The 18050-nt window shown below is 43.1% G+C and overlaps 1 protein-coding gene across 1 annotated transcript in view; it reads right to left on the bottom strand.

The window, feature by feature from the left end:
- LOC103697064 (plant intracellular Ras-group-related LRR protein 3-like) overlaps positions 1-13271 on the bottom strand; it is a 46646-nt gene extending 33375 nt beyond the window's left edge. The window contains exon 1 of the mRNA XM_039133898.1: positions 12392-13271. Within this exon, the coding sequence (XP_038989826.1) occupies positions 12392-13150 (759 nt within the window). The 5' untranslated portion in view covers positions 13151-13271. The remainder of the gene's footprint in view (positions 1-12391) is intronic.
- Positions 13272-18050: the final 4779 nt, after the last annotated feature.

The following is an 18050-nucleotide window of genomic DNA, read 5'->3' as shown; positions in this document are numbered from 1 at the left end:
ATGATGGTGCCCAAGGTGGTGGTGGTGATGACAAGCAAGGAAAGATGAAACTGGAGGCTAGGTGGGGATTTCTTAGGCTCATAAATGCAAAAAAGCAAGCAATAGAGGATGAAGGGCAGTGACATAGGCGATAATAAAGGTCCAATAGAACCTAAGTTGGCGAGGATGGTAATACTGATGGAAAGGCCAGTAGAGGTTCGTAAGAAATGGTTAGAAAGCAAAAATGCTTAGAGAACGGGTTCCAAGATGAGCTCCCAAGGAGAATGTGAAGCGAATATGCCACCCTAAGTGGAGTATTCCAACTACTAAGATGTAGTGATGACTACATTAGAGGCAGAGATAGTGAAGAATATTTATGAAGAACCCAAAAAAAAATTCTATTTATCTCCAAAAGGAAGAGTAATGACATTTCTAACCATGATTTACTTTGATCACATTTTTGAATTTAAAGACCTTCAAGCTTGACCTAGTGTCTCTGGATTTTTTGAGAATCGTAATGTAGAATAAGAATAATGTGAAATGAGGTACCATCCCCAGCAAAGACAACATATATCGGGTGGTGATATCAAATAATCAAAAGAGAAGTCAAGCAATAGTAGTTTCAGTATTAGGAACTTTAAACTAAGATTGACAGTTATCCATGGTTTTTGTAGATTATTAAAAGCATTGAAGAGCTATATATAGGTCAACTTAGGTAGCTATGTATATGGTCAACTCAAGTTTCTTGCATCACCAATAACCTACCACTTCAGGTCCACTAGCAATGTGGCTTGGCATCGGGATATGGAGCCTATATTGCACTACCAACTCCTAGTAAGCTAGGATGAAATTAATGGTCTGCCCATCCTTACACAATTTCGTTTTTTGTAATTCAATCTCCCATCATTGTTGTGCCCTCGCATGACAATTAAGAACATATGCACTATCAGAGCCTTAGTCATAGAATGTCATGGCCTATTAGGAAATAATATCATGCTAGACATATTTAGGTAAAACTATTTATGCAAAACTATTTGCAAAATAATTAGTTATTAAATATAATAATTTGGGCAGACTAAATTAATTATTTACTAAAAACATAAATAATTGCTTAGGCTCCAAGATTCCTATGTCTGAACATGTCTTTGTCCTAATATGAGCATAACATATAATAGTTTCTTTGTTGGACAACTTGACCCTCACTCACATCTGAGCCTAGTACACTAGGTGCTCCCTATTAAGGATTTAATCCAGAATAATAAGATCGATACATGAGCCCCAAATTTACGTATCTTTCAAATGCAAAAAGGTATCCTATCCTTAGGCCAATTGGTGTAGAACCAAGTCCGGGAAGGAAGACTTCAGTGGTGACGATGTACTCACGTTGTAGCTTTAAATTAGAAACAGAAGAAGAGGGAGAAGAGAAGGAGGAAGAGGAAGAGAAGGAGGAAGAGGAAGAGGAGAAAGAGAGGAGGAGAAGACATGGGGGAGAAAATTGTTAAACCTTCATTAAACCCTAATCATGAAAATAGGTCCCTATATATAGAGCCAAAATACACAATTTGCATAAATCCCCTTACACAGAAATAAATCCTAATAAACCCACAAATAACACAAATAACCTACAAATAAGCCCTAAAATGCAAATAAGCCCAAAAATAAAATAAACCACAAATAAACCCTAAAATGCAAATAAACCCAGAAATAAAAATAAACAAATATGCAAATAAAATGGTGACCTAGCTGATGTCCCCATCAACTCCTCCCGGGTGGGAAAAACTCGACCCCGTCGAGTGTAGATCTGGCAGACTGTCGTACTGCTCCAGAAGATCAGGGTCAAGGCGCTGCAACTCGGCTCGCGAAATCCACGTCACATCTAATTCGGATCGACCTTTCCACCGAACAAGGTAATGTTGGTAGCTTCCTCTCCTGGTAGATATAACCTGCTCATCTAATATATGTTCTATGTGTTCTCTGCGTGCATGAAACTGTGGAGGTGGAGGCTCAATAGCAGGTGCTGGATCAGGGTGATCAACAACAGTGGGTGAATCAACAAAAGGGTCAGAAGGAATGAATGTTGATTTCTTGTATGGGACTAAATCTTCAATATTAAATGTCGCACTAATCCCATAGTCTTCAGAGAGATTTACAACATAAGCATTCGAACTAATTTTCTTTAGGACCTTGAACGGTCCCGCACTACGAGATTGCAACTTTTTGAACGTTTCCGAAGGAAGTCGTTCAGGTCTAATTCTTACCATAACATAATCACCTACATTCAATTCTTTATAACGTCTGTGCAAATCAGCAAGTGATTTATAGTTTAAGTTATTAGAGTGAATATGATTGCTGATCTCTTGATGCAATGAATGCAAGTGTGAAGCAAATGATTGTGCAGACTCAGAGATTCTATGTTGATGAGACATGGGAATCAAATCTATGGGTTGCCTAGGTTTATATCCATTCACCACTTCGAAAGGACTCATGCCTAAGGTCCTATTGACTGAACTATTATATGCAAACTCGGCAGTTGGTAACACGAGATCCCAAGTCCTAGCGTGCTCACCTATCAGACATCTTAAAAGATTTCATAGACTTCGGTTGACAACTTCTGTCTGGCCATCAGTTTGGGGATGATAGGCAGAGGAAAATTTTAATTTGGTGCCCATCATGTGCCAAAGGGTTTTCCAAAAATAGCTCATAAATTTAACATCCCGATCGGACACAATAGATTTTGGAAGATCATGGAGTCTAACGACTTCATCAAAATAGAGTTTCGCAATCATAGAAGCATCAGAAGTCTTAGAACAGGGGAGAAAATGAGCCATTTTAGAGAATCGGTCCACCACTACGAAAATAGAATTGTGTTTGGTAGAGGTACGTGGAAGCCCTAACACAAAATCCATGCTAACATCTTGCCAAAGACAATCAGGAACGGATAGTGGAGTGTAAAGACCAGTGTTCTGTTTACGTTATTTGGCTAGTTGACATGTGCGACACTGACCGACAATTTTGGCCACGTCTCTCTTGAGACTCGGCCAGGAGAAACGTCTTTCCACCATTTTAATGGTTTTGTCTCTTCCGAAATGCCCAGACAGTCCTCCAGCGTGTATTTCCCATACTAGAAAATCTCTCAATAAGGTTCGAGGAATACACAATCGATCGGAGCGAAAGAGATAATCATCTCGTAAAAAGAAATCATCTTGTTTTCTCTCTACTCCATCTCGTAGGGTCAGGTATACCTCACTAAAATCGGGATAAGTGGTATATTGTTTCCTGATCCTTTCAAAACCAATTACTTCAGTGCTCATCACGGATAGGAGGAAGATCCGTCGACTGAGCGCATCAGCAGCCTTGTTCTCAACTCCAGCTTTATGTTTCAGTACAAAAGTATAGGCCTGCAAAAACTCAATCCATCGACCGTGCCGATGGTTCAGTTTCTTTTGGGAGTTAAGATACTTTAAAGCCTCATGGTCTGAATACAAGACAAATTCTTGCGGTAGCAAATAGTGTCGCCAATGTTGCAAAGTTTGCACTACCGCATAGAATTCCTTATCATAGGTGGAATAACGCAACCTGTCGTCGCTTAATTTTTCGCTAAAGAACGCGACAGGATGACCTTCTTGGCTTAACACGCCACCTATGCCAACGCCAGAGGCATCACATGCGACCTCGAACACCTTAGTAAAATCAGGGAGGCGCAAGACAGGCGCTTCTGTCATCCTTTTCTTAATTTCTTTAAACGCTTGGGATGCCGATTTAGTTCAGATAAAGTCTCCTTTCTTCATGCAATCTGTAATGGAAGACATTATTGAACTAAAATTTCTAATGAAGCGACGATAGAAAGTAGCAGGCCATGAAAACTGCGTACTTCTGCTAGGATCTTGGGCTCAGGCCAATCGACTATCGCGCTTACTTTTTCCGGATCAGCGGAGACACCCTTGGAAGACACTATGAACCCTAAGAAAGTGACGTGATCAGTCAAGAAGGCACACTTCTTAGGGTTTGCAAAGAAGCTTTCTTTCTGCAGGACATCACAAATCTGCCTTAAGTGTGAGAGATGGAGCTCTTGAGTTTGACTATAGATGAGGATATCATCAAAATATACAACAACAAATTTATTCAAGAAAGGTCGAAAGATCTGTGTCATCACTCTCATAAAAGTACTTGGAGCATTTGTTAATCCGAAAGGCATTACTAACCATTCGTAGAGTCCATCTTTGGTTTTGAATGCAGTTTTCCATTCATCCCGAGGACGAATCCGAATCTGGTGGTACCCACTCTTTAGGTCGATCTTGGAAAAAACTGTAGCACCAGACATATAGTCTAAAAGGTCGTCCAGCCTAGGAATGGGAAAACGATACTTAACCGTGATTTTATTGATAGCACGGCTATCGACGCACATCCTCCAAGAGCCATCTTTCTTGGGAGTGAGGAGTGCAGGTACAGCACAGGGACTCAGACTCTCACGAATATACCCTCGAGTGAAGAGTTCGTCAACTTGACGTTTCAGTTCAGTGTGCTCATTTGGGTTGAGTTTATGTTGGAGAAGATTTGGCAATGACGCTCCAGGAATGAGGTCAATTACGTGCTGGATATCACGCATCGGAGGGAGTGCATCTGAAAGATCATTAGGAAAAACCGAGTGAAACTCCTCCAATAGGGAAACTACTGCGGGCGGGTGCTTGGGAGTTGACTCCACATTGATAACCCTAGCCACAAGGGCAAACACAGGTGATTGGCTTTCAATATCCTTCATTACCTCTTTCGAAGTAATGATGTGAAGTGACTCATCTTTCCGTGGCGTAGCACCCTTCTTTTCAGGGGCGAAATCTCTAGGAGGCAATGAATTCAGTATAATTTTCCGACCCTGGAACAGAAAGCTACACGAATTCGACCGACCATGAAGGGTGACGTCCCTATCATATAACTAAGGTCTTCCTAGAATGACTTGACCTACGTCCATCGGAAGACAGTCGCACCAGATCTCGTCTTTATACGATAAGAATTGAATCGGAACCAGGCATCTTTCCGACACCGATATGGACATCTTATCTACCCAGGCTACCTTATATGGGTTTGGATGAGGGGTAGATTTCAGACCAAGGCGGAAAACAACTCTAGACGCAATGGCATTGATGCAACTCCCGCTGTCAAATAGAATTTTGCATGTTTTACCATTGTTCTTAATAAGCGTGTAAAATAGGGAGGTTCTACGCCAATCTTGTTCGGTCTTGGTTTGGGCTAGAGTACACCTAACCACATGAAGCCTAGGGTTTTGGTCATTCCGATCAATGGACTCATTTTGGAATTCAGTCTGAACAAACTCTAACCCGGTCTGTTCGTCTCCAAAGTCTTCTACAAAATCCTCGATGTTTGGTTCATAGACTTCTTCGACACATTCAGTCTCCTAAATTCCTGCTTCCAGTTCAGTCATTAGATAGGTCTTAGCATTACATTGGGACGCGATATGGCCAAACTTTTGGCACCTGAAATACTGGGTTTGGCTTCTTGAGGGCGGGTTGGCCCCTAATATGCCTTTTTCTTTATCAGTTGACGTACTTCGAGCAGGCATCGGGAACGGCGTAGTTGGTGTTTGGCTAGAGCTGGGCTGGTTAGGGTGGTTGGAAAATGGTCTGGATTGCGGAAGATAGTTTTGATTAGGTCGGGCTCCTGGGGGTATGGACCGAGAGTCCGTACGCCTCACTACAGGGTTCGTAAGAAACTATCCACATCTTGAGCCAACTAGTATGCTTGGCCAAGGGTGGTAATCTCTCGAAGGATTAATTCTTTCTGGATCTCCTCGCGGAGTTCTGCCCAAAACATAGAAAGAGTAACAGTCTCCTCTTCGATTACACCGCACCTCATGTGAAACTTCTCAAATCGTGCAATATAATCGGCAACGATTGAAGTTTCTTGAGTTAGTTTCTGCCACCTATCCATAAGGCGTTGTCGGTAAGAGAATGGCAGATACTTCTCATTCAGTTTTTCTTTCATATCCTCCCAGGTGGTGATACGTGGAAGCCTCTGAGTCTCACGCCTATGTTTAACGTTATGCCAGTACCAGTGAGCTTGCCCAATAAGCTTCATTTTAGCAAATCGTACTTTTCGATCATCAGTCATTTCGTACCACTCAAAATAGTTATCCATGGCTGCTCTCCAATCAAGGTACACACTCGGCTCTAATTGACCAACAAATGTAGGAGCATCTACTCGGACAGTACGATGTAGTTGCTCATCAAGATCGCGCTGGTGATCAAGAGGAAGTTGGTTCCTAGGGGGATGGGGAAAAGCTACAGGTGGTGTGGTCAAACCAAACTCGGAATAAGCTGCGATTGGGGTTGACGGTTCAGGAGTCCTAGGGTGTTGCACTAGAGCACGGATCTCTCGTTTGAATTCTTCTTGATCAGCTCGTAATGCAGCTAATTGTTTCAAAATATCTTGTAGAACTCTGGGGTCCATAGTGGGTAAAGGGGTCTAAGAGTCAATGAGGAGGTACTCTCTACCACTACGGGTTGGCATGCAGGAACTTCTCTAGTTGGTGATATGATATGCAATGCTACTAATGAACCCTAACTTACTAAATGCAATGCAGGACAACCTACTAATGCAATCTACTATAAATTTGGAAATCAGCAAATTTTCACAAAAATAACTTAAAATTAAATATTACTAATTTGCACTTTGGTTATTTCAGAATTAAAGTAGAAAATTAGTCACTATAAAAATTAGGTTGCAAACACGTTTTACGGTCATTCAAGGTCCGAAAGTAATCTGATCCATGGATGTTGAGAACTATCATGTCGCTAAGGTGTGCTAATTTAATATTTAGATTTAAATGGGGGGTAGGACGGGTGTGGTGGTAAATGTTCTAGGTTTTGCAGTTTGACAATAAAATAAGTTTCAACATAGGACTGTCATGCAAGAGAACTAGAACATAATTAGATAAACAAGCCCAAAAGAAAGAAGAACCTGTTACCTGTGGCGAATGCAGTCAACTGGAAGCGTCTGTTGTAGAGTCTTGAACACAAAGTTGGCGCTAGGCAGAGCTAGCTCGAACTGTGGATCCGGATCTGCAGCCAAAAGGGGTTCTTGGGCTCCTGGAATGGACTGACGAAGGTGCTAGCTCAGGCCTGAGATAGGGCCTGTGGCCGCTTGGGCCTGGGCCGTGCTCAAGGAGTAAAATGGGCTTTGGCCCGCAGCGGAGAGAAGTGTTGGCGGCCTATGGAGTGTAATCGGGCCTGAGGAACCTGCAGAAACCAATGGGCCCCAATGGGCTAGGCGCGTGGGCGTGGGATCGGATGAAGCCCACAGTGGAATGCGAGACTTCAGAGGAGGGTTTAGGGATTTTCCTTTGGTGGGTGGGTGAACGAAGATGATGAAGAAGGGTGGTACACGACTGAGGGAAAGGGGGGAGGGCGGGCTGCCGGCGAAGAGATGTCGGAGCTCGGCGGAGGCAAAAGGGAGGAGAGGTGGCGGTGGCGCTCGGGTGGCGCGGGGTGCGGCGGAAGGGAGATGGGGGGGCGGACTGCCGGCGAAGAGACGTCGGAGCTCGGGTGGCGGGACGATGGCGGCCATAGAAGGAGGTGAAGCAGCACCGCGGGGAGACGAAGAGGCACCGCAAACTCGGCGACGGCGTAGCAGCGCTGGCGGCACGGCGGACGCCGTCAATTCGGAAACGAGGAAGAAGATGGTGGCGGCTTGGCTGCGACGGCTTCGACAAGGGCAGCGACGGCAAGGCGACGACGACGGCAGCGGCAGCGGGCGACAGCAGCAGCGGCGGCGCAGCGACAAATCGTGGTGACGGCGGCGAAGACGGTGGCGATGGCGGCGGTGGCGGCGGTGGAAACCTTTTGGGTTTCCTCTCGGCAGAACAGAGGTAAGTTTTCTTTTTGGGACACGTGCGGGTCACGTGAACCTACAGTTTTTTTTTTGACTTGTTGGACCCGGGTTACCGAGTTGTGGGTAACGGGTTAGAACTAACCCGTTACTCGGCTTTCTTCTTCAACCTCCCGACCGATTCGGGAGGGTGAACCGGTCGCTTCGGCGGCAGCGGCGGAACGGCCGAACAGAGGGGCTACGGCGTTAGCGGACGCCGATCCGTAGTCGGCGGCGACAGGCGGCGGCTGAACGAGTACACGATGGCCGGCGGGTGTCTCGACGGGTTCGAGCGACAAGGCCGAAAGAAGGACGGTGATATTCTTCTTTACGGCAACGGGGACCGCTTGTGGCCCGTCGGCGCGCTCCGGTGTCCGGGGTCGGGGCACCACGTAAAGCTCATGCGCCAACTGAAATCCGGGGATCCGGCGACGCTCGGCCATACACCGGTGGTGGTGGCGTCGGTTGCAGGCACCGGCGGAGGGCCAGAGACGGCGCTGCAGGAGGGGTCCGGCAGATCTGATGGAAAGAGGTGGTTGCGGCAGGGAGGGGCACGGTGGAACTGCTCGGCCACAGGGAAGATTTCCTCTCTTTTTTTTTTGACACTGACAGAGGGAAAGAAGACTGTTGTTGGATCGAGGCTTTGGCAACAGAGGCAAAGCCCACCAGTGCTCTGATACCAAGTTGGTGTAGAACCAAGTCCGGGAAGGAAGACTTCAGTGGTGACGATGTACTCACGTTGTAGCTTTAAATTAGAAACAGAAGAAGAGGGAGAAGAGGAGGAAGAGGAAGAGAAGAAGGAGAAGAGAAGGAGAAAGAGAGGAGGAGAAGACGTGGGGAAGAAAATTGTTAAACCTTCATTAAACCCTAATCATAAAAATAGGTCCCTATATATAGGGCCAAAATACACAATTTGCATAAATTCCCTTTTACAGAAATAAATCCTAATAAACCCACAAATAACACAAATAACCCACAAATAAGCCCTAAAATGCAAATAAGCCCAGAATAAAATAAATCACAAATAAACCCTAAAATGCAAATAAACCCAGAAATAAAAATAAACAAATATGCAAATAAAATGGTGACCTAGCTGATGTCCCCATCACCAATCCTTGATAGTGATTTCCAAGGTAGATTACCATTGTTGACTGCTTAATACGATAGCGCGTTGAAGTGCCAGTGCAAGATCACCTTAGTAGATGAGGAAGTCCATGTAGTCATGACATACCTCAACAACCATATAGATGCAATGACCAAACTCACCCACAGTTGGGAACAATATTTTGATGCTAGAAATATCCATTCATCCTATGATAAACATTGTGACTACATGGATAATTCTTCCAAAGTATTCGTGGACTCTTTTCTTGCTCTACGGTAAGAAAGACTCGGATTTCTAAACCATTCTGGTAGTTCAGCCATGAGATTTATTTGTTTCAATATTTCCGGAATATGAGTGTGTAGCATCTGTATGGCTCACTCCCATTACGTAGCCAACTGGTAAAACCATGCTCTGACTAAAAAGAGAAGAAAGCAGGGGATAGATGAAACGGATCTCGGTAGCTTATCTACTAGTTCGAATTCAAATTTGATCTCCTTTCATACTTCACAAGCAGCAGCTAGTTCAATGCTCCATTTGCTAGCTTCACAGATAATTTCATTACCTTCACGAGCAAGATCGCGTCACCGTTTAAAAAAAGTAACCATAGAAACGATGAAACACACTTTTTTTTTATTTGGTACCATTAGAATTTCTTATTTCTAGGTGAAATTCCTGGAAGGAATAAAAAAAAAATCCAGTAGAGTCCGGCTGAGAAGGATCACCTTTACAATTCCCAACACAACCCAGATAAGTAGGCAAGACGCTTCTGCAGGCAGAGGAAGAAAATCTTGGCGCCCGATTCGATCGACGAATTCGGCGAGCTGATCTGCTTTGATCCAGGAGAAAGCCCAGTCAGCCACCTTTTCGGTTCTCCTTTCGTTCTCTTCTTTCTTTTCTTTTTCTTTTTGGACTTGATCAGAGGAAGAAAGCAAAGAGGAGTTTTAGGCTGGCTATAGGGAGGTGCAAAAGAAAGAGGTGCCGGGGCTGGAGATGCAAGAATAGCTTCAGCCGCATATGCATCATGGTTGGGGAAGTCATGGTAGCAAAAGCCATTGGAATTTATATTATCCAGTATTATTTAGTGATCATGTGAATAAAATATCTATATTATATTTCAACCAATATTCAAAAATGATATACAAATATCTTTTAGGGCATACCCTATTATAACAATCAATTGGTGGATTATCTTGCTCCTAAGGCAATTTACGCAGTTGAGGTGGCTAGACACCACAACCTCCCTCTTATGCTCGCGGCTTGGTTCCTATTTTCCTTCTCACAATCCTCCCTCATAGTTTGGTTTGAGACCATGACCATGGTGATCATGCTCCTTTTTGCTCAATTTGACCTTCCTTCGAACCTTGCTGCCACCTAGGATCTTTGTTCCTTGGCCCTTTTTTTGCTCCTCTCAACCCTCCAGCAATGGCTTGTTTGGAAGGCCATGGTAGCTTGAATCCACTTGTGGGGTTGCTCTGTGGCAAATGCATGGCATTAAGCTCAATTTCTCCCCATTTTATAGGCTGGTAAGTGTGATGATGCATAGGTTGGCATAGGGGCTTCTAGTGGACTTAAATACAGTGGGTGGGAGTAACTGTTTAAGTCATTGTTGGAACGGATGTCATTGTGTTCATAGGGACCAAGTTCAACGGTGAACTATTAGCTTATAGTTTTTCGTGCATACCTCTAATTTAATTTTTTTTTCCTTCTATTGGCGATAATGTGAAGCTAGCTATCATTCCAGAGATATGCTAGGACAGATTATCTCTTCAGGACAAGAAACCGCACAATCTACCGATCAACCAGCCATCCTAAGTCTTACCATATCGTTCACCCATAATTGTACATGTCTTGTTTGTCCTTGGTTCCATGAACATGGTGACCTATATCACACTATTCTTGCTAACATTTTAAAAAAAAGGATTGTGGTGAGTTTGATTTCTTAATATCGTTGTTAACATTCAAAAAATTAGAAAAAACTGTTGTGGTGAGTTTGCACTTGTACTACATACATGACCAACAGGTCATTATGATTCGTAATTGATTGCATTCAGGCAATTTGGTTACTTAGGTAAAGCCTAGTTAGGCTTGTTTCGAATGCCATTGCATGGGAGAAGGGTCTCACGGTAACTTGATTGTTCCACAACCAAATTCAAGAGGCAGCAAGGGGCAATCTTGTCCATTTCTATAAAAAAAGGACTTAGATCCCCTTATCCCAGCCCCATGCAACCAAACAGATTTTTGGAGTTATCCCATCCCACAATCATTACATGGAATAGTGTTTGGTGCAACCAAATATAAATCAATTTATCTTGTGAATAACGGAACTTGGAGGGACGCACATGAATAGGTTCTATCCCCTCATTTCCTATCCTGCAACCAAACAAGGCCTAAGAGTTGGATTAATGTCTAGGCACTAATTTTAACCATAGTAGCCTACAGCAGGAGTGTTCTTAGGAATTAAGATGGGTGTTAGGAAAGTAGGGCACTTCAAAGATATTGAGACAAAGAGAACTAGTCTATGTTCAAATTGGAAGAAGAAACAAAAACCTAAGTTGCATAGTAAATACATTCATAAATCATAAGTAAAATAAATGGATTCATCATTCATAGCTTCAACTTATATGTGATTGATATTATGAAAAAGTCTGAAGTTCTATAAATTCCTATATTCTATCAACCATTATCTACATCTTCTAGACAACCAAGCAAGTACAAACGTACCACATAGTGCAGATATTAATTACAATACTACTGGGGTACAAGGGAAAAGAATTAAATCTGGTTCTAAGGGAAAAGAATTAAATCTGGTTCTAAGTGATAAGGTAGAAATTTTTGTTCCCCCCCTCATGATCTCTATAACTAGCAGACATCTAATTTAAAACAACCAAACACCAACACTGCATATTGTTACTTTGTCTCACATTTCTCACATCGAGAAAGAACAATTAACTCCATCTTTATGTACCAAATTATACAATTAAACACACAAAAGCACATGCTCAATAAGAATAAAACACACAAAAGAAGAGGAGCCTCAATGAAGGATGAGATAATACAGCATCAATTTGAGCATGTTGAGGAATGTGCAATTTACTTCTTAGCAAGAGTGGGTTTATTATTCTTGACAAACGCATGCTACTAAGAGTTCATGGCAGCAAAATGATAACAATCTTCAATTCATGAAACCAAGTGGGATCATAACCACAGAACACCAAGCCTTCATGCTCCAAGATGCTATGAGAGCAAATGCAAACTTTTCAAAGACAACCCTTTATGGAATACCAAATAAATGCTCAACATAGCACTACGCACACAACCAAGAAAAATAGCCATCGACCATGAACCCTCCAGCAAAAGGAGATAAGATAGCAAGGATGGAATTTTAATCGTTGAACAGCAAAAGCTTGTGGGAAGAAGATCGCTACAAACCTCTAACTGGTTGCTGGAGAGGTTAAGAGAGACCAATCCACGCAGCTTACCGAATGCCTCTGGAAGGTACCTCAGCTGGCGGGCCGACAGGTCCACCCTCTCCAGGCACTTCTCCGACGCTTCTTGCAAGATCCTGATCACCTCCTCGTTCACCGGCACGTCCTCCTGCCCAGCGGGATCCCTGCTGCCCTCACCGCCACCGTCGCCACCGGCCTCCGCCAATCGGTAAATCTTCACCAGCCGCTCCTCGGCCTCCTTGAGCAAATTCTCGTAGGCATCATGCATCTCGTCGAGCTGGATCACAGCCTTGTACGCGCGCCGCTCCCGCTCGGCGCGGGCCCGGCACTCTTTCTCCCTCTCCGCCTGCTCCGCGCGCCACTGGAGCCGGTCCACCTCGTCCGGCCGCGGCGCACGGACGATCTCCTCGAGCTCCCGCGCGAGGATGGCCTCGATCTCGGCGATCCGGGCGCGGGCGTCGTCGACGGCCTCGTGGTCGGGGCGCTCTCCGAGGGTCTGGAGGACGGAGCGGGTCTTGGCGACGTCGGAGACGGCGGCGGCCATGGCGGCGAGGAGCTCGGGGTTGTTGAGGTGGGGCATGCGGTCGACGAGCTCCACCGCATCGCTGTGGCGGCGGGAGTCGTCGACAGGGGGCTGCTCGATGTCGGGCTCGAGGGTGATCTGGGATCGGCGGCCGACGATGGAAGGGAGGCGGGACATGACGTAGGAGAGGATGGGGAAGGATTTAGGGTTTGGATCCATCTCGGGAGGAGACAGGGACGCAGACGGAGAAGAAAGCTGATGCAATCAGCGACGAAGCGAGAAGGGTAGATGGATGTGCACAAGAAGAAAATAGGAACAGGGTAGCTTGTCTGGGGTTGGCAACACATACAGACATAACTCGACAACTACCGGTACAGATGGATCTAAGGCTGCAAATGGGTGGGGCCGACTCGAGATCCGATCCGGTCTTAGATTCGATCTGATTCAAATTTTAGAATCCGTGAATTCTGATCGGATTTTAAAATTAGATTCAAATTATTTTTTGAATCGGATCTGAGTTTACTAAGCGGATCCGATCCTATCCGATGGACCTGAAGAAAAAGAGAAAAGGAAAAAAAAAAAAGCAAAGAGAGTTTTTTTTTTTTTTTTTGGAGTCGTATAGTCTGTCAGGAGTCTCTCCCATCTATTACACTGTTGATACCTCTGGTGTCTCGGTAGCTGGCTTTTTTTTTTTTTTTTTTCCTTCTGTTTTTTTGTTTCTGTTTTTTTTTAACTTTTGCAGGGAGGAGGTGAGGGAACACTGAACTGAATATGGGCCATGTGCCAGTTTTCTGCAATGGAATTGGATTTTGGAAGAAGGTCTAGGATTTTTTTTTGTCCTGGTGAGAGGGGAGCTGGGAGACGCCAAGTTCCGTCCAATCAGTCACATAGGGCGTGATATGAAATTTGGCTTGCAAACCGACTTAGTTAAAGCCATGGGTCATCTGTTCTGACTGGAGGTCAATTGCAAGTCTTTCAAGTCATGGGTCACCCAGCACCTCATAATTACGATATGACCAAATTAGATTTGTCCAAATCCTTCTCCAAAAGTACAAAAAAGTGGATCCAATTCAGATCCGAATCCGACCTGACTCGGATCCGAACCCAATTCGGACCCGACTCCGACCCGATCCGATCTTCAACCGGATCGGATCTGGATCCAAAATTAGGATCCAAACAAAAAACCGAATCGGATCGGGGTCACCCAGAACCCGACCCGACCCGACCCATTTGCACTACTAGATGGATCCGATTGAACACTAACGAGGCGTTTAGTGATCCCCAGGACGATCTTTTTCCTCTTTTTTTTTGTGGTAGTACCGGCATCGCACTACATCAGCCATGAGTACGCCAAGAATAATCACAGAGCAAAACACGTTCTAGTGCCACTAGCACTCACTTCAAACCCCCCATAGGACGGCCCCAGAGTAGTGTGCTGCGAATAAGGAGACCTAGTCCGCCTCACTGTTCGCCTTCCGAAATACATGCGTGGCTCGGAAGAAGTCCAACTCCCACACAAGATAGCAGATATCATAGATAAGAGGGTGCAGTTCTAGCCTGACACGCCCGCTCCAAATTCAGTCGACTACTGTAGTCGAATCTCCCTTAAGTAGGACCCACCGAGCATCCAAATGCACTCTGACCTAAACGAGGCCCTCACATGCCGCTCGCAACTCCGCAACTCCCCAAGATGATCTTCGATGACCGATTATCTTTATTCTAAAATAATCTAATTCTCATGATCTAAAATTACCATATTTTATATAATATATTTTAATAATTAGAGATCTCTAGATATTCAAGAGTAATCTATTTGGTATTTCATCAAAACTTAAGGTCACTGGCCATCAAATATCAAAACTACCCCTAATATATTTCATAAAATATATTTATTAATTATATAAGATATATTATAATAAATTATTAATATATCTATTAATATATTTTATGAAATTATATTTAATCTTTTAAATGATTAATTCTATAAAAAAATATATTGATTGTTATTATAGAATTAATATTTTTATTTATACTTGTTGTCATTGAATTCGGACCGAGGTCAAACTGCAACATGAAATGACCATGAAGTCGGCAGGAACCAAGCTAAACAAAGTGGTTGAGGTGTGCTGGAGCTGACTTTCTCTAAGGATGGCCTGCAAGAAAGCCGCTTGTTGGAGAGTTTCTGGCGAGAATCCTCCGATGCCGAAGTGAGAATAGAGAGGCAATAATATAGAAGGAAGAATTAATATTGCATAATATTATATACTTGAGGTCCTTCGAACTGCCCCTTTATATAGGAGAGTCAATTTTATTGTTACCTAGGTCAGCATGATATGCACCAATCTCCAGGCAATAGGCAATAGCCAATAGTGCGGCTTTGGCGTAGGCAACGTATGGTATTGACCATTCGCCGAATGCAGAGCTGCCACTACAGCTAGTCATGGTCACGACGGCCGATTGCCAGGATTATCAGTCTTTGTCAGCACGTATCAATTGGCTCCTTAGTCGGAGACAAAGTTGGTTGGCTCCTCAACTGGGGCTGAAGTCACCTGCGTGTGCCAAGGTTATCGAGGTCGGTTTGGTTCGAGATCGAGGTATCCAATATTTTCCCTATCAATTCATATAATATATTATTACTATTATATTAATATTTAATTTGATTAAAAAACTATAGCAAATAAAAATAAATATTAAATAATTTCACAATATAAATATAAATTACAATAATATTTTCCATTATAATTGAATAATAATATGACAATAATATCATTAACAATATATCATATGTATATATCATAAATATAATATATGTAAGATCAATACATTATAATATATTATATTATTATACCAATTTTTTCTACTGAAATGAGGGATATTTTTCTCCTCAAATTTAAGTCTAAAATTGCTGCCTTAGGATGATCTTAAATACCTAATCTTAAGGATAGATTTTTCGATATTGGACGGTTATTTGAAATTATTGTCACATAGAATCACCATGTTGTAAACAAACATGGTCATCTCATCACGTCCATGCATATCACCCTTAATCTTGAGATGATCACTCCATACCAAATACTTCCTTAATAGCTGAGGATGATAGTGTTATTTTGATGATGAACAATATCATTGAAGAAATATCTAATTAAATACTACAAGTTAACATGATACATCATTATTGAGTTCGACACTCTCGATACATTAGAAGAATGAGATTAAGATGTCCTTCAATGATTAATATGAGATAAAATTTGCGATAGAAAAGGGATAGTAAATTCTAAATACTAATTCAGCAAAGTTTCAAATGAAACATACTCTTAAGGGCACAATAGTAATTTTCATTGTTAAGAGTACGTAGCACTACCATGGCATACATTCAAAATTGCTTGAAGTATATTTCATTTATTGTATGGATGAGTCTAACCTTAAGATGCAGCAAAGTGTGGAATGAGTCGATCCTAAGAAAGATGGAGTCAACCCTGGCACATCATGGAACCATTAGGCACACCTCTGCGAAAATGGCACGGATGAACAGTAGTTGAATCGACCCCAAGTATACTTGAGTCGACCCTAGCTTCAAGCCTCAAAAAAATAAGTCTCTGAAATTTACTGATAGGGCCGACCCCAACTTTCCTTGAGCCGACCCCAGATGGAGCCGACCCCAGGAATGCTTGAGTCGATCCCAATGGAGTCGACCCCAACTGAACATGAGTCGACCCCAAGGCTATGTCGTTTGAAACTGTCTCTGGAATCCCTGAGAGGGTCAACCCCAATGAAACTTAAGTCGACCCCACTGTAGCTTGAGTCGACCCCAAAAAGAGTTGAGTCGACCCCAGTGAAAAACAGCTAAAATACAAGGTTCTGTGATCCCTGAGAGGGTCGACCCCACTGTAGCAGAAGTCAACCCCAGTGAAAGTTGGGTCGACCCCACTGAAAGTTGAGTCGACCTCCCAAGTCTGATGAACAGTGGTTTGAGTCGACCCCAGAAAAGTTTGGGTCGACCCCAGCACGGGCAGAAGCATAACGGCTAGTTCTGCAGAAGTACTTTTTGACCTTTCAACGGCTAGTAACGGATAGTTTTTCAAATTTAACCAATGGGGAGTAACCTAAACTTGTGGAAAAGTATTTATAATGATACTATTCATCAGAATAAAGTATCCTTTTACAAAATATCAAAGCTTACCCAAGAAAGACAAAAGCCTTAATTTTATTCATTGAGGTGCTTCATTCAAGAGTCAAAAGGAAGTGGTTGAGCAGATCAAAAAGAGGCATTAAGAGCTCCACCAACCCTTGAAGAGTGAAGCATTCCTTGACAAAGAAGAGAAGAGCCATATCAAAGCAATAACTATATTCTAACTCTTCTTTGTAGTTTATATTTGTTATATCTGCTCATATAAGAGTTTAAACGTTCTTCTTTTTCTTTTTTACAATCTTGTAAGTTTTGTTGGTGAGCCCGTCAAACCAGCGGTGTAGGTTTGTTGGTGAACCTGTAAAACCAACGGTGAAGGTTAGTTGGTGAGCCCGTAAAACCAACATAGGTTCTTGGTGATCCCGGAAAACCAAGTGTAAAGGTTTTTGGATTGTGAGCCTCGAAAATAATCCAACTGTAATCCGCGGGATTATAGTGAATTCCCAAGGGGTCGCTTCTTCTTCTTTCTCTTTTTAACAATCTTGTAAGGTTTGTTGGTGAGCCCGTCAAACCAACGGTATAGGTTTGTTGGTGAACCCGTAAAACCAACGGTGAAGATTAGTTGGTGAGCCCGTAAAACCAATATAGATTCTTGGTGATCCCAAAAAACCAAGTGTAAAGGTATTTGGATTGTGAGCCTCGAAAATAATCCAACTGTAATCCACGGGATTATAGTGAATTTCCAAGGGGTCGCTTGGGGAGTGGACGTAGGTGCATAGGAGAGCACCGAACTACTATACTTCTTGTTATTTGTATATGTATTGTTCTAAGTTCACTATTTGTAGTTAATCTATATTAACCAAATCACTCACTCATCAATTAGCAAAATTATGGAATCGAAAATCAAGAAAAACCAATTCACCCTCCCTCTTGGCTTGTCACCTTGGGCAACAAGTGGTATCAGAGCTAGGTGCTCTCATAGTATTTGTTGAT

The sequence above is a fragment of the Phoenix dactylifera genome, chromosome 14 (genome assembly GCF_009389715.1).
Source record: "Phoenix dactylifera cultivar Barhee BC4 chromosome 14, palm_55x_up_171113_PBpolish2nd_filt_p, whole genome shotgun sequence".
In the NCBI taxonomy this organism is placed as follows: domain Eukaryota; kingdom Viridiplantae; phylum Streptophyta; class Magnoliopsida; order Arecales; family Arecaceae; genus Phoenix; species Phoenix dactylifera.
Note: the sequence above shows the minus strand (reverse complement) of the source record. Positions and strands in the feature narration are given on the sequence as shown.